The following is an 18,203-nucleotide window of genomic DNA, read 5'->3' on the forward strand; positions in this document are numbered from 1 at the left end:
CAAACATCAAAACCTAGGGCACCTAAATTGCTCCAACAAATTCTGCTAAAGAAATTACAAATGAAATGAATATAGAATTAAATTTCATGAAAATGTATAATTAGAAGAAATAAATGATTTGATAAAAATAAAATTAATGAGGTGAAACTTTCATATGAAGAATCTTTTAAAATTAATTACTTTAATTATATTATTGATCATTGATGTGGCGGTTCAAAGAGTGCACCACGTGGCATCAACAAGTCAACATAAGGAATGATGTGGCGATTAAGGTCGCGATCGATACAAACCTTGTTCTAGCTGATCGATAATTGTGCCTCCAGATCGGGCATTAATCAAGTTGATCGGGCATGGACATAACACTCGCATGTGCCCAAGTGGACAAGGTATATCCTTGAGGTACTGGTATGACCAATCTTGTAACGACCCCGCCTCTCGGCCCCTTGGGCGGGCACACTAGCGGCCCAACTGGCGGCCCCTGATGGTCCCTTGGGCGGCCACAATGGCGGCCCAACTGGCGACCCCTTATATCGTCATCTGACGACCCTCGGCCGTGTCGTTACTCACAAGGACTTCCCACCCCTGGCTAGTGGATTTTTGCCTTCCCCAGGATTCGAACTCTAGATCTCCAGGTTAAATTCTAGAGTTGATGAATCCTGGTATCCAAGTGAGTGACGACGACATAAGGGGTCGCCAATTGGGCCGCCATTGTGGCAGCCCATGGGACCAAGGTTGGGCCGCCAGTTGGGCCGCTAGTGTGGCCGCCCAAGGGGTCGAGGGGCCAAGGGGCCGGGTCGTTACAAATCTCCTATCCCATTTTAACATCTCTTACAACTGAGTCATTGATCGAGGAACTTAAACCCTCTTTAATGGGAGAAAATGTTGTTATGGCACTATTTATGTCTCGGTGAATTAATGCCGCTTATAATAAATACCTATTATTAGTCCCTCAGTGCATGGGAAAGGGAAACAGATAGAAGGAGCAAAACAGTAGTCTCCCTCATTAATTACATTAAATATATATAGGAAGAAAAAACAAGATCCTCTATAATTAATGCAACATCATTAAATAGGGGAGGAAGAAGAGTCTACCAAAGAGGTATAAAAGGATAGTGCTAGGGAAAGAAAAAGGGGGCATCATCCTTCTTCCTAAATCAATTTTGGACTTATCTTTGATGATAATCTTTTCAACAGCAGTCAAAATTCATACAAGTAGACCGGCGAGTCAACTTTGTGAATCTTGGAGCAAGATCAAATTAGTGTTGTTTGTGGAAACTTTACCCCTGAACCAGATACTCATGGATGACACCGGGAATATTACTCTAACTCAGGCAGAGTTGACTCAGATTATAGATGACATTGTAAAAGATGCACTACTACAGTAGCAAGTGAACCAAGTGCAACAGCAGCAGGCAGCAGGGCCGTAGGAGTGAGTAAACCTCCCTTCGCCCAGACTAGTGCCTCTAGCGCAGACAGAACTACCCCACTTGTCCCAACCGACATCAAGGAAAATTGGCAGCGTGGAATTGTATTTGATCAGGCATCCTAGGGTGCTCAATCAGTGGAGTCATTCGCTGGAAATACTCCCCCGCACGATTTCGCTCGAGCACAAACATCAACAAAAGGCCAATCGGTGAATTTGGTCATTTCTCCTTTCAGCCCTAATATTCTAGAAGATCCATTGCCGCGCCATTATCGACCACCAACTACAGGAGACTACAGTAGTTCTACAGATCTCGCAGACCATCTCTGTAAGTTTGAGAATATGTCACTGCTGCATCAATATTCAGATGGGGTAAAGTGTAGGGTATTTCTTACTATGCTCTCAGCACCAGCACAAAGGTAGTTTTCGCAACTCCCAACAAACTTCATTCACTCATTTTAAGAATTTCAGACTATATTTCTACATCACTTCGCTAGCAGTAACCTTTGGTGTCGCTAATGCCCGAAATGATGCTCGCTCCGTCTTTAATAGTTTGTTCATTGAGGCACTCAACATGGTCTCCTCTACAAGCAAACAAGAAACTTGAGTTAGTTCTCACAAAAAATGAGTGAGAGGGAAGACTTACCGAGCGACTTCTCCAGGTCGGCTGCATTGGGGCTTAAGCGAGTTCAATAGAGTAGACCTTCATTTTGGATGATGGTAGTCCAATTGAAGCACAAACCAATCAATGTCTCCATAGTCCTTAAATATTATGGGTCTTTTTTATATTTCCCGAGCAGTGGCGAATCAGGGAGCTCTCTTCACCAGCCGATCAAGAAAGTGAAGGGGGTTAGAGATTTTAGATAAAAGAATATATTTTTCCAACCTTTATGTGAGGACGGGTTTTTGTCTAAGAACTTGCATCATGCACTAGACATAAAGTGAAAGGCTCCTAATTCTACCCTTTTTGGGTGAAAAAAGTAATGGGAAAAAGTAAGAGTTAAAAAAATATCATACAATCGGAAAGCTACAGCAACACTTTACAAAATCCTAATGACATTTGGGGCTACCTGGTGCAAGAAGATGCCAAAATATGTAGAAACATCCTGAAAAAAAAAAAAATTCAAGAACTGGAAATCGAAGTCCACTTTCAATTCTGTTGTGGAGGAAGGTGGTGAATCTTGGCGGAGGCATGGAGTTATAGACGAACGGGTGGATTCATACCACGGAACAAAGGACATTGGGAATTTGGAAGGTTACAAGTGTTAAACGAAGTCTAAGTGATTAAAGCTATTGAATCAAGAAGAGGAAAGGGAGAACTTACATGGAGGGTTAAAGACAAGAATGAGGAAGACAGAAAGGAAAAGATCGCTAAAGTCACCTCTGAAGACTAGCATAGGAAGAAGCAGTAGGGGAGGAGAGAATGCCATAAAAATCTAGTATACTTTTGGTTCTTTGATGGTAACCATAGGATTAGTGGTCAAAGGTGCGTAGAATCGATTTGGATCCTTCTGATCAGGCATGGTTGTCGGAGAACCTTCCCTAAATCATTATTCTTATCTACAAATAAACCTCAGACTGTTATATCACTTGGTGTGATCTCAATAAAGTACACATTCCTTGTAAGGTTATTGGCCCAACGAGGTTCTGACGTCACAAATCAATTACGAGAGTGGCACACTTCATTAATAAGCTCCATGTGACTCATAAATGTGCAATCCCTCGGTATGTGCTTCAAAAAAATATGGAAGATTTCCTCTCTCTCTTTCCTTCTCTACTTGAAATAGAATCAATTATTCTTGTTAAGTCAATGTCTCTAGTCAGTTGGATTTACGTCTCCTTCGATTGGACTAGAGGGAGAGGCTTGTGATGTGGCAGTTCAAGGAGGTTGCCATGTGGCATCAAGAAGTCAACATAAAGAATAATGTGGTAGTTAGGGTCACAGTCGATACAAACCTTGTTATAGCCGATTGGTAGTTGTGCCTTCCGATTAGGCATGGACATGGCACTCCATGTTCCCAAGTGGACAAGGTATATCCTTCAGGTGATGGTATGATCGATATCCTATCCTGTTTTAACATCTCTTGCAACTGAGTCATCGATTGGGGAACTTATACCCTCTTTAATGGGGGGAAAAAGTTGTTCTGATACTATTTATGTCTCGATGAATTAATGTCGTTTACATTAAATACCTATTATTAGTCGCTTAGTGCATGGAAATGGAGAATAGTTAGAAGGAGCAAAATAGTAGCCTCACTCATTAGTTATGATACATAGAGGAAGAAAAAAATAAAGATCCTCTATTATTAATGCAACATCATTAAATAGGGGAAAAAGAAAAGTCCACCAAAGAGGTATAAAAGGATAGCGCTAAGGAAAGAAAAGGGGTACATGGTCCTTCTTCCTAAATTAATTTTGAACTTGTCTCTGACGGTAATCTTTTCAACAATGATCAACTTTCTTACAAGCAAACTGATGAATCAACTTTGAGGATCTTAAGCAGGATCAATCATATTATTTTTTCACTTCAAAGTAGGTTTGAACAATTTAAAATATACAAAGATAATTTTAATTTTTATATGACATAGAAAATAAAAAATTGATTTATGATGACTTTTTAAAAATAAAATATTTAAATCTTAACAAAAATTAACACATGACATATTATCTCATATTGATAGTTTAGATTTATTTTTAGAATTAAAAGCCGCACTTGAGATATTAAACTTTATAAAAAAAATTAAATTATTTTTTAATACATGGATAGCTTATAGAATACTATTGATTATACTTATAACTTCAAAACAAAGAAGTTTTTTAAAATTAAAATTAATAAAATCTTATTTCTCAAGAAAGATTAAATAATTTGACAATTTTATCAATTGAAAAAAGTATTATTAAAACTTGAATATAAAATTTTAATTAATATTTTTACATCTCAAAAAGTTAGAAAACTCAATTTTATATAAAAATCTATTTTTAAAATTAATATTTTATTTTTAAAAAAATAAAATCCATTATTATTGGTCCCAATTCAAATGAAAATGGACAAGGAAAGATTTTTTAAAAAATAAAAAATATTAAAGGCCTAATTTTATTTTTCCCTAGTCCCTCAAGGAACCTTAAGACATCCCTGTCCAACATGTGTGAAATGCATCACACAGTCTTAGAGGTTCTCCGGGATGAGGATTATCATGTTATTGCTACAATTTTTATTCTTGTCTTTAACTAAATGCAACTCAATCGATTCATGAGTAGTTTTGTAGGAAATGGGGAAAGTGGGAACGTGGGAACATTCCCACGTTCCGCACTACTCTTAAAGGAAAAGTCCATTATACCCCTGAGTTATTTCCCTTTATAAAGGGTGTGTCCAAGGATTATTCGGCAGCGTAAGAAAAAGGATAAGAAAGAGAGAAAGAGAATATCTGAGGCGGTGAGATTTGGTTCGTGGAATTGCGGAGAGCTTTTCGATCCTGTGATCGTTCTTCCAACAGCGAGTCTTGCCGTCATCAATTGTAGATCTGCGGAAGATCGCTGTAAGTTTTTAAAAGCTTCTAACAATATATATCATGCTATAGAATTGCTTCAATGGTATCAGACCTCATGTATTCTAAAGCATGATGAACCATGAGATGTTATTATTAGTAGAACATAACTTACCTCTCCGTAAAATCCATGTTTTGGCTTGGCTCTGTTCGTTTTGTTTGCTGGGCAAAATTGTTACCCCAACGGAGTTTGTCTCCGATTTTGTTTTGCCGTAGCCAAGCAATATCATGTCCATGTCGTGATCTGCCACAATTGCAGACGCTGACAGAAGCCGCAATCAGAGGCTGTAATAAGGCCTCGAGTGAACACCCACGGAGTTTGTCTCCATTTGTTGGCCGGCTGCATGCTCATGGCCACCGGTGACTGGCCGTTGTGGTTGAGATGGCGTGCGACATGAGGATCGTGCGAAGAAAAACGACAAATTTGGGGCAGCGACATAAAACGTGGAGAAAGCTAGGTTTTGGCTAGAAGGTTTCGGTAGAAATTTTTTAAAAAGTTTTTTTCTTTGCATTAAACTCTGACTTGTTAAAGCATAATAATAATAAAAAAAATTGTGCATCGTCGAAATATGCTAATGCATGCCTACTATACCATGCTAATATAAGCCTTCTGTAGCATTACTTTTAGTTTGTGTTCATGCGGTAATTAATTAGAAATAAGTTCAATTAATTTATTATTTATGATAAATGGACTAGATCAGTTTTCGTCCACTTAGATCTGGTTCAGGTCTAAATCATTAATGGTTTAATCAAACTAATTTATCCAAACCCGAATCATTTTGGGTTAATTAATTAGGCATGGATCAAATATAATCAAATGCCCAGATTTGTTCTATTGGGTTAGATTTGATCAATTAATTAGATTTATTCTAATTGGTCAGACTTAAACCAATGGTCATTGGTTTGATCAAACGTATCTGAGTTTGATCAATAAGTCTGAAATTGAAAGAAATGGAATTAGATCAAACAGTAACAGAGCATAGATACATAAATCCCTGTCCAATTAGATCAGTTCTAATTAGGGATAATGGACCAAGCTTAGGATCTGGATTCCTAATCAACTGATCCAATGGGGCCTCAGTCGACTTAGACTCCTGCAAATCAAGAAGATTTATTTTTCTTGATTAATTATGTTGTTGGTACTATGCCTGTATAAATTGAATTAAGCCAGTTTTGTACTGGTTAGTCGGTTTTGTACTGACTTATTTAATTTCAATTTTACAGATGACACAGAAGATTACCACATTGACCTATCGCGAAATGCGACGAAATCAGCTCAGGGAGAAAATTCAGGAGATAGCGTATAACTCTATTTATGGAGTCGACGGACACATTGGACGACTTGATGATCTATTTTGGAAACTTGAACGAGAAGAGTTTCCAATCCTGGATAGTTATAGGATTTGAGCTTTGATGTGTTCATTGCCAGAAAATCATAGGATGATAGCAGACTATATTTGGGGGTGTCATCAAGGACGCGTCACATATTCAGTATTATGTGACGAACTGTTTCACCATATAACTGAAGAGGATCCGGAAGAGTTCGAAAAGGACCCGGAAATGATTGAGGAGGATCTAGAAGAGGATCCAATTGAGGATCCTATAGAGAATCCTGAAGCTGTCCTGCCTGAGATTACCCCTAATGAGTTTAGGTTGAAAGGGATAATGTTAGCCACTGTACTAGTGTCTGTCCTAGTGGGAGTGGTAGTAGCCTATCTAGTTTACTAGAGTTCTGTTATTGTTATTTTCATTATGTGTGAGCAATTTTAGTCAATTTCGTTCATATCAGTTAGTTATATGTTAACAATATGTAGCATAATTTTATATTAATGATATGATCATTTATTTATGTTGTTTACTTTACATGATGCATGATTAGTTCATGATATATTAAAGGATTAGTTCATTTAATTAAAGAAATCATGATTTATTAAATGATCAGTTCATTTAATTAAAGAAATTATGATTTTATAAATGATTAGTTCATTAGTTGAGATGTATGTAATGAAATTGATCAATATTGATTTGATTGGTCATACGAATGATAAGTGAAAATATTGTTGTCACTTGATTTTGTAAACCAACTCAAATTAATATTGAGTCAATCATAAATTGCATGCATATGAATTATACTGAATACTAAATAATGTGTTTATTTATGATAGATTATGACAATAAAAAATATTATAGCTGAACTCAACAAAGGTGAAAAACTTAATGGGGATAACTATAAGATCTGACACCTTAGGATACAATATGTACTTGAGGAACAAGAAGTTCTGGAGGCTGTAAATCAGGTTATGATAGAACTTGTAGATGGTCCCACTGCACAACATAGACGAGATCTTGATGCTTATAAGGCATGGAAGAAAAAGGACTCCACTATGAAGGGCATATTGATTAGTTCAATGGTAGACGACTTAGCTTTTGAGTACGAGTCGTATCTTTCGGCTCATGCAGTCTGGGTAGCTCTTAAAGAAAAATACAGTGGAGTAAGTCTGAGCAAGCTTCAACAGCTGACAATCAAGTTTGACAGCTATAAGAAGCGTCTGAATATATCAATAGTTCAACAGCTCAAGGAGATGTCGAACATGATAAGGGAGCTTAAAACTGCTGGTCATGAGTTGACCGATGAACAACAGGTTCAAGCAGTTATTCGTTCACTTCTAGATTCTTGGGAGACTATGAAGCAGACCCTAACTCACAGTGAGAGTATCAAGACTTTCACTGACGTCTCACGCCATGTAGAATTGAAGGCGGAGAGAGTTGAATCCGCAAGGATTTTTGGACAGGCCTATGTGGTTGTAGGTTCTGCTGGATCATCTGGATCCATGAAAAATAAATGGTTCAAGAAAGGGAAGGGAAAGAAGAGGGAAGCTGTTGCTGTGGGACAGGGCCCAATCAAGAAGATACTAAAGAAGACTGGAAAGAAACCTAAAAACAAGTTGACTTGTTTTAACTACGGCAAGAAGGGTCACTTCGCTCGGGAGTGTACTGAGCCGAAAAAGGTAAATCCAAGTATGTTTTCTTTTTCTAAGCATTTTGTTGCTTGCCTAGTGTTGTTAGCTGATTTTTATTCTTTGTGGATTATAGATTCGGGAGTAACCAACCATGTAGCTCGAGAGCAAGTTATATTTGTAGAGTACCGTCGGATATCAACTGGCAACAAGTGGATCTATGTGGGAAACAATGCAAGAGTTGAAGTCAAAGGAATTAGCACTTGCAAACTCAACCTCCGTGGTGGTAAATTTTGTTTCTACATGATACTTTGTATGCTCCTGAAATTAGACGGAATCTTGTTTCCATTACGTGTCTTATTGATTTAGGGTATTGTATTAATTTTTACAGTCGGTGTGTTGAACTTAAGATTGACTCAGTGTCAATCGGACATGGTTTTTTAACAAATGGTTTTATGATTCTTGATATAGAACTAGATGTCAATTATTCTATTGATGGTTGTTTTTCAAACATTGCTTTAACTAGTGATGCAGATATAACTGATGAGGGTTGACATGCTAGATTAGGACATATAGGACAAGAACGTATGAATCGGTTGGCTAGAGAGGGTCTATTGGGCACTCAGGCTAAGATTCAATTGTTTATATGTGAGCATTGTCTCGCTGGAAAAACAACTAGGAAACCATTTGGTAAGGCTATTCGATCTGAATCAACATTGCAGTTAATTTATTCGGATATTTATGATCTAATGAATGTGAAGGCTAGACATGGAGTCCCTTCTTTTCTTCTTCAAATTTTTTCGTTCAACGTTTAAATTTTTTTTTAATCGGTTTAAAAATTTACTACTCTCAATTTACGCTGTTGAATTTAGATTTGAGAGCATGGATATATTAAAAAAATTTACAAGAATACATTAATTTTGATTTAAAGTAATTCAAACAATTCAAAAGTTTAATATTCTTCGAACCAAGGGAGTCCTAGAAAGTCATTGATGGTGTTAGTTAGTAAGTATCGTTGTCTTAGACCTTATAATGAGTTTGTGATAAATTTTGTTAAGCCTAAGTTTAAAAATTCATTGTTCTCAATTTATGTTACTGAATTCAGGTATGAGAATATAAATATATTAAGAAGGTTTTTAGCAGTACATCGATTTTTGTTTGAAGTGATTCAAAAATTTTTAGGCTAATCAGTCAATTTCGTCTGAAACGAGTTGATAAGACTTGCATCATTTTAAAATTTAAAAGTTTGATATTTTTCGAACAAAGAAGTAATAAGAATATATTAAGGGTGCGTTTGATTCAAGTTATCATGTATAACCTTGGTTATGTGAGGTTATGGGGAATAAAACATAACCAAATATTGTTTGGTTCAATTTAGGTAATGCAACAAAAACTTATTTGTTTGAAGGTTTTAATGAATAACCTAATTTAATATTTTATTATATTACCCTCAGTTACAAAACCAACTATACTTAACTCTACGTTTTTTACTTTTTCATTTGTATATTTTTCTTTATTTATATATATATATATATATTATTTTTTTTTATTTTGTTTGATTTTTTGATTTTTTTTTATCTTTTTCATTTATTATTTTTTTAAGTTTTTTTTCTTTTTTTATTTTTTTAAGTTTTTTTATTTTTTTACCTTTTTTGTTTTTAAAATTTTTTTATGTTTTTTAAATTTTTTTATTTTTTAAGTTTTTTTTAATTTTTTATTTTTTTTATGGTTTTTAAATTTTTTTAATTTTAACAATTTTTTATTATTTTTTACTTTTTAAATTTTTTATGTTTTTACTTTTTTAATATTTTTTTTCTATTTTTTTAATGTTTTTCCTATTTTTTAATGTTTTTCTATTTTTTAAGTTTTTTTTACAATTTATTATTTTTTAATTATTTTTTATGATTTTTTATTTTTTTAATGTTCTTTTAAATTTTTTAATTTTAATTTTTATATTTTTTCTGTTTTTTCTTTATGCTTTTCTTTTTTTGTCATATTTTTATCTTATCCGAGGGTATTTTGGGTAAAAAAAATTCGTTAATCCCGGAATCAAGAAAAATCTTAGTTTTCCGATTTCTAGTTGCATGCCCTTTTGCTGACGTGTCGGGCATAGAACTAGGCCCGGCTGAAGGCATAGGCCAATAAGGCCTATGCCTAGGGCCTCAATATAATTGGGGTCCATTAATATTAGATTTTTTAAAAATATATTTAATAATTACAATTTAATTTTAATTAAAAGTGAGCGTTTCATTTCAAACTGCTTCGGCGCTTCGATTTCTGTGCAGGCGTGCACAGTAATCTTTAATGTACTGCCGCCGCATCTATTTTTTTGCTGTGCACATTGCAAAGCCGCTTCGATTTCCATGCAATATCCACTGTACAACCTGCAGCCACCTATTCAAATTTCAAACTTCAATTAATTATCTAAACTTTTCAGCCTGCAGCCACCTAATTAATTATCTAAACTTTTCAGCATGCAGCCACCTAACTTCGGCCTTCTCATATAATTCTATAATCTATATAAAACCACTTGTCCACTACAGAACGCTTTTAAAACTCGTACTCTCAAGTCTCATCTTGTTCATATTTTCATCCTTTAAATTTTATCCTCTCTAATCTGTATTTTCTGTCTCTTATCATCTCGACGGTGATTCGATACTGATTCCTGAATACAACAAAACACCCTTCGCATTCTGTAATCGTCAGGTAATATTTTTTTAATTTGTTCTTCATTCTTGAAATATTTTTTATTGTTCTGTATGAATAATAAATTATTGATGTCTTGATGAAATAGATCCAAATATGAAATATGGTTGGAAAAATAGATTATTAGTAGTTGTATGAAAATTTTTCTTCTCTCGCAAACAAATTACTATTTATGCACTTATCTCATTTATTATATATTTGTTAAGTATAATTTATTATAAAATATAAACTGCTTAAATTAACCGATTCAAATCAAATTTAATATTTTTTATTTTTTATTATATTTGTGCAGGTATTAAAACTACACGGCGTAAATCAGATTTTATTGTTCATTTAATTCTAAGTAATTTTATTTTGATAAAATAATAGAGATTTATATTTTCTTTTCTAATATTATTTTAATATCAATATGTCTATGAAAAAATATGATTCTGGATATATGAAACGTATGAAAAAAAAGAAAAATAGAAGAATTTATTCAAGCGCACTCGATAGATTTATTATTAATAATCAAAATCAAAACTCAGAAAATAATATAATTGAAAATTTAAATGAAAAACTAATTGAATTTTTACCGGAAGATAATACTTTAGGACAAAAAGAAATCTATCAAGAACTTTCTAATGATCATACAACAAATTCATCAAATATTAATATTAATGAAGAAAATAATTATAATTTAGAAGAAGAAAAAGACGACTTAATAAATCATGAAAATAATTTTTTTTAATAATATTGATGAAACTATTATTCAAAATATATATGATCCAGCACAATGGAAAAATATAAATACAAATTTAATAGATTTATTAGTTGAAAAGGGTCCAATTAGAGAAAGTAATATTTCTTTTCCAAATGATGAAAATTCTAGACATTTTTCTATGATTCATTACATTCGAAAATTACCCAATGGAGAAAAACATGATAGAAAATGGTTAATATATTCAAAAGAATTAGATAAAGTATTTTGTTTTTGTTGTAAATTATTTAGTCAAAAATCAATTACAATTCAATTAGCAAACGAAGGGTGTTGTGATTGGAAAAATCTTAGTGCCAAGCTTAAAAGTCATGAAACAAGCAGTGAACATATTATAAATATGAATATTTGGTTTGATATTGAAATGAGATTGCTTAAAAATAAAACCATTGATCAAAATTTACAAGAAAAAATAAATAAGGAAAAAGAACATTGGAAAAATGTATTAATAAGAATTATTGCTATAGTTAAAAATCTTGCAAAAAATAATTTGGCATTCCGTGGCACAAATGAGAAAATTTATCAAGATAACAATGGAAATTTTTTAGGTTTAATTGAAATGATAGCAGAATTTGATCCTATAATACAAGAACACCTTAAACGTATTCAAAATGGTAAAATTCATAATCATTATCTTGGTCATAATATACAAAATGAGTTAATAAATATATTAGGAAAAGAAGTAAATAATATTATAATTAAAAAAATAAAAGAAGTAAAATACTTTTCAGTTATACTTGATTGTACTCCTGATGTAAGTCATCAAGAACAAATGTCTCTTATATTAAGATGTGTAGATATTTCAACAAGTCCAATCAAAATAGAAGAATATTTTATAGAATTTTTAAAAGTAGATGATACATCAGGAAAAGGTCTTTTTGATACGCTTATTAATATAATAAAGAAAATTGAACTGGATGTGAATGACATAAGAGGACAAGGATATGATAATGGAGCTAATATGAAAGGTAAACAACAAGGTGTACAAAAGAGATTGTTAGATATAAATTCTAGGGCTTTTTATACACCATGTGGTTGTCATAGTCTTAATTTAGTACTATGTGATATGGCTAATTCTTGTCCTAGTGCTATAACATTTTTTGGTGTGATACAACGTATTTACTCATTATTTTCTTCTTCTACAAAAAGATGAAAAATTTTACAAGACCATGTATCTAATTTAACTCTTAAACCATTATCACAAACACGTTGGGAAAGTCATCTTGAAAGCGTTAAAGCAATAAAATATCAAGCTTCACAGATAAAAGAAGCTTTATATAAACTTGCAGAAACTAGTGATGATCCTAAAACAAAAAGTGAAGCAAATTCTTTAGCAACATATGAGTTTGAAAATTTTGAATTTCTATTAGGTATGGCTATTTGGTATGATATATTATTTGCAGTTAACACTGTTAGTAAATTTTTACAATATAAAGATATGAACATTGCTATTGTATTAGATCAGTTAAAAGGTCTTGTTTCTTTTTTTAATGATTATAGAGAAAATGGATTTATATCTGCTATGATTTCTGCTAAAGAGATTGCAAATGAAATGAATATAGAACCAAAATTTCGTGAAAAACGTGTAATTAGAAGAAATAAACGATTTGATGAGAATAAAATTAATGAAGTGAAGCTTTCACCCGAAGAATCTTTTAAAATTAATTACTTTCATTATATTATTGACCATGCCATTTCTTCACTTCAAAGTAGATTTGAACAATTTAAAATATATGAAGATAATTTTAATTTTTTATATGATGTAGAAAAGTTAAAATTACTTGATGATGAATTTTTAAAAATAAAGTGTTTAAATCTTGAAAACTTTTTAAAACATGACATGTTATCTGATATTTGGTTTAGATTTATTTTTAGAATTAAAAGTTTTAAGAGAAATAATAAATCCAGAATTAAAAACCGCACTTGAGGTATTGAACTTTATAAAAAAATTAAATTCTTTTCCAAATGCATGGATAGCTTATAGAATATTATTAACTATACCTGTTAGTGTAGCTTCGGCAGAAAGAAGTTTTTCAAAATTAAAATTAATAAAGTCTTATTTACGTTCAACAATGTCTCAAGAAAAATTAAATAATCTAGCAATTTTATCAATTGAAAAAAAAATATTATCAAAACTCGAATATAAAGATTTAATTACTAATTTTGCATCTCAAAAAGTTAGAAAACTAAATTTTACATAAAAAATTATTTTAAATTAATAGTTTATTTTAAATTAATAGTTTATTTTTTAAAAAAAAAATTTAAACCCACCATTGTCGGTCCCAAGTCCGAATGAAAAAGGGTGAGGGAAAATTTTTTTAAAAAAAAATATTAAAGGACTAAATATTTTTTTTTGGCCTAGGGCCTCATAGAACCTTGAGACGGCCCTGCTGATAGAACATTACTCGGGAATCATTAATTATCTAAATCAAATAGAATTTTTGTTGATAATCTTGAATGGATAATCAATGTTATCCAAACTAACCCCAAACCAAAGACTCCCTAATAGTGTTGATTAGTGAATATCATTACTTGAAGCCTTATAATAAATTTGTGATAAATTTTATGAAGTCTTTTAAAATTTAAAACGGGATGAATCTAAAAAATTTCTAAATCACTTCAAATTAAAATTAATATACATTTGAAAACCTTTTTAATTTATCTATGCCCTCATATTTGAAGTCGACGATGTAAATTGAGAGCGATGAATTTTTAAATAAGTAAAAATTTAGAAAAGATAGAAACTTTTGATAATAGTTAAAAAAGAGAGGGATATAATGAGAATGTGATAGGTGTTTTTGAAATTATGAAAATTGGGCTGGTGAAATGGATAATATTGAGGTTCAGTGAAATGATGTTGTTTTCATTATCGGATTACTTGGGTTTGTTGCAGAAGTTGAAGCTTTAGTTGTGCTCACATGTTGTTTGCAGGGGAGGCTGAGCTTCTCAACTGATGCACATTGTCTCCTTCTCACCAAACCATTCCATTTGTCCAGAACTTATAACCATCCACCAACCTCATTGCTACGCTCGCGTCGTCTAATTAAACGAATTTCATCATCTTTTCTTTTTTAGCCTATAAATATCTCCAAGACTGCCTTCCTTGATCTCCATCACAGCACATTGAATCACTCGCCAATGGCTAACTCCATAACTCTCTTGTTTCTCTCCCTCGCTCTTTGCTTTCTCCTCCCTAGCACCTCTCTCGCCCAATTCAGCTTTGGCCAGCAGGGCTTCGGCCAGCCGTTGTTGAGCCAACGTCGTCTTGGCTACCGGAGCCAATGCCAGCTCGAGCGCCTCGCCGCCCTCGAACCCACGCGTCGCGTGCCGTCGGAGGCTGGCTTCACCGAGTACTTTGACCAATTGAATGAGCAGTTGCAGTGTGCTGGCGTAGTCGCCTACCGTCGCACCATTCAGCCGAGAGGCCTCGTCTTGCCTTACTACTCCAATGCCCCTAAACTCGTCTACATAGTCCAAGGTATGCGGCATTCATTATCTAGCTTCTTAATTATTTACACGTATTATTATGACATTCAATTGTCGTCCAAAATGTGCAGGTAGGGGTATCTCTGGAACCGTGATTCCTGGTTGCCCAGAGTCATTCCAATCTCTACGACAAGGTTTTGAGCAACAATGGGAAGAGGAATCGGAAAGCCAGAGCCAGCGTTTCAGGGACGAGCACCAAAAGGTTCAATTCTTCCGCGAGGGCGATGTTCTCGCATATCCTGCCGGCGTCGCTAATTGGGTCTACAATAACGGTGAAGTTCCTATTATAGCAATCGCTGTCGCTGACACAAGCAGCAATGCCAACCAACTCGATCGCCAACACAGAGTCGGTTCAAACTAGCAATTCAGTAATTTATCATAAGACATTAACACTTATATGATTCTAATTAATTATATATATGTGCGTTCAGCAATTTCTATTGGCGGGCAGAGAGAGGCAATCCCAAGAGCAAATCGCACAGGTGGAAGAGAGATTCCAGCAACAGAAGGGGAATAACCTCCTCAGCGGCTTCGAACTCGAACTACTGGCTGAGGCTCTGGGAGTCGACAAGGCAGTCGTGAGGAAGATTCAAAATGTAAACGATAACAGAGGTGACATTGTTCGCGTGGAGAAGGGGCTACAGATGTTGGAGCCACAGAGACGTGCTGAGCAGGAAGCTCAAGAGCAAGAGAGAGAGGAAAGAGAAGAGACACAGGAGAGGAGGGGATCATCATGCGAACGTAATGGATTGGAGGAAACCTACTGCACCCTCAAGAACAGACAGAACGTAGCCAATCCCACTCTTGCCGACTACTACAATCCACGCGCTGGAAGACTGACTAGCCTCAACGTCCAAAAGCTTCCCATCCTTCGGTTCATCCAACTCAGTGCCGAAAGAGGAGTCCTTCGACGGGTATATATATAGCTAGTTCATTCAGTACATCCATCGTTTACTCAAAGTATAAACATTTAAATATTGATATTTTGTCTTCTCTTTTATCGTGCGCATGCAGAATGCAATTCAACCACCTCACTGGAATATCAATGCTCACAGTATCATGTATGTGGTAAGGGGAAGTGGTCGCTTGCAGGTGGTTGGCCACCGAGGTCGTACCGTGTTCGACGGTGAGCTCCGTCAAGGACAACTGTTGGTGATCCCACAACAGCACATAGTGATCAAGAAGGCACAGAGCGAGCAATTCGAGTGGATCTCATTTAAGACCAATGAGAATGCGTTCGTGAGCCATATTGTGGGTAAAACATCTGTTCTTCGAGGAATTCCAGTGGAGGTGCTGATGAACTCCTACCGCGTCTCGAGGGAGGAGGCTCGGAGACTCAAGTTCAACAGAGGAAACGAGATTGCAATCTTTAGCCCCCGACAGGAGAAGGAAGATCGAGCTACTGCGTAACATATTGGAGAGTGTCGTCACAAAATAAATAATCAAGGCTCTAATGGAATAATAATAATAAGGCTGTATATCTAGGATCAAATAAAGCCTTGATTGTAGTGTTGGCTCCCAAATCAAATAAATAAAGCTATGTCTGACTTTACCAAAATCTTATGCATCTTTTTTATCCCTTTTTTTCTGATGCAACTCAACATCCACACATATCCATCATTGATAGAAATAAGTCAATTTCCACAGCATATTTTAATTTACAGCCTAACTAATGCGAATATATTTAATATCTCATTAACTTCAACCCGAGATGCTCAAATACAAATGCAAACAAATTAAAGACTTATGTGAATCTCATAAATTGTTAACTAAAACACAATGACAGTACCATGAATTTTTTATTTTTCTATTACTTGAATTGTTAACTAAAACTTAAGCTAGTTCATTGTTATGCTCAACTCTTATGTTATTTATTGTGATTAACATTGTCATATGAGTCAATCCTATTGTAATTGGCTCGAATATGTCCTCTTCAATGTGCCATAATATAGGCCATAATGTGCCAATAAATGGTAAGAAAATGGTTGCAAAGATACTCTATACATCACCTAGAAGCTCCAATGTCTAAATCTCTTTTCAAGAAGAAAATCTTCTCGAGCCCCTTCGAGAAGGTCGCACATAATCTCAAAGGGAGGTAAATCACGGAGGGTTGAGTGAGATCGACCTCGTGACCTTTTGTAAATACCAACTATGTCAATATATGGAAACATAAAAATCTTCTCTACTACTTGTTAGATTAGTCGTCTCCAATGCATGAATTATGAGGCACTATTAACCATTAGCATAATAAACCAAATGAAAACTCTGCACATCCACTCTTAAAACTGAGATGTGGCCTTTAAAGTGAATGCTCATATCGATATAGTACATATATTATGGTGTTCTTGTAGGATAAAATTTCAACGCAAATTAAAAATCAGCTCTAAATTTTGAATTTTTATTGACTTTTGGGTTACTTTGGATTGATTTTTTTTTAGTTTTTATATGAAATTTGAAAAAACTAACTCAAAGAGTTGGATATTTAATTATTACATAATACATATAGATACATTATTATTATATACTAAATAGTTATTAAAGAAGCTAAGACACTTAACAACATAAGTAAAGTTCGATATTACCCAAATCATGTATCATATTATTGAAATACCCCTCTTTCTTATTAGATCTATCTTTAAATTATTTTAAACTAAAATCAAAATATTCTCGAAAACCTCCTTATAGTATTTTATGCCTTAATATTTGAATTCAATAGTGTAAATTGAGAGCAATGAAAAGTGTTAGGACTAAAAGAATTACATATCTCCATAATGGTATGATATTGCTCACTTTGGGACTAAGTCATCATAGTTTTATTTTTGACCTCTACCCAAAAGATCTCATATCAATGGACATATTTTTATCCCTTTTAAATCCATGATCTTTTCCATTTTTGTTCAATATGAGATTTTGATTGTATTCGCAACAATCTTCCCCTCAAACAAAAGACCACCAGTACCCTCATGGTCCGGGTCTCTCTGCAAATATTCGGTCACTCTTGACTTACTCTAGGTTTCTCTGCAAGTATCTGGTCACTCTTGACTTGCTCTGGGCCTCTCCACAAGCATCCAGTCACTCTTAACCTACTCTGGGTCTCCCCACAAATATTTGGTCACTTTTAACTTACTCCAGACTTTTCCATAAACATTTGGTCACTCTTGACATGTTCCGGACCTCTCCTTAAACATCTGATCACTCTTAACATGCTTCTAGCCTCCCCGTAAGTATCCGGTCACTCTTGACCTACTCCGGGTATTCCTCTCAACTTCGTTCAAGGCTACCCCATATAACATATTCCAATCTGGACCATAACTCTGATAACATTTATT

At 34.2% G+C, this 18,203-nt stretch overlaps 1 protein-coding gene across 1 annotated transcript; it reads left to right on the plus strand.

The window, feature by feature from the left end:
- Positions 1–14,526: 14,526 nt before the first annotated feature.
- Positions 14,527–16,284, plus strand: LOC121995354 (cocosin 1-like). Its single transcript, XM_042549112.1, has 4 exons — positions 14,527–14,866; positions 14,946–15,220; positions 15,306–15,788; positions 15,889–16,284. Exons 1-4 carry the CDS (start codon positions 14,527–14,529, stop codon positions 16,282–16,284), a joined length of 1,494 nt encoding a protein of 497 aa, XP_042405046.1.
- Positions 16,285–18,203: the final 1,919 nt, after the last annotated feature.

The sequence above is a fragment of the Zingiber officinale genome, chromosome 6A (genome assembly GCF_018446385.1).
Source record: "Zingiber officinale cultivar Zhangliang chromosome 6A, Zo_v1.1, whole genome shotgun sequence".
Classification (NCBI taxonomy): Eukaryota; Viridiplantae; Streptophyta; class Magnoliopsida; order Zingiberales; family Zingiberaceae; genus Zingiber; species Zingiber officinale.

Coding starts and splice junctions, on each gene's coding strand:
- LOC121995354 (XM_042549112.1), top strand. CDS start 14,527: ATGGCTAACTCCATAACTCTCTTGTTTCTCTCCCTCGCTCTTTGCTTT. Junction 15,221..15,305: donor AACTCGATCGCCAACACAGA/GTCGGTTCAAAC, acceptor ATGTGCGTTCAG/CAATTTCTATTGGCGGGCAG. Junction 15,789..15,888: donor AAAGAGGAGTCCTTCGACGG/GTATATATATAG, acceptor GTGCGCATGCAG/AATGCAATTCAACCACCTCA.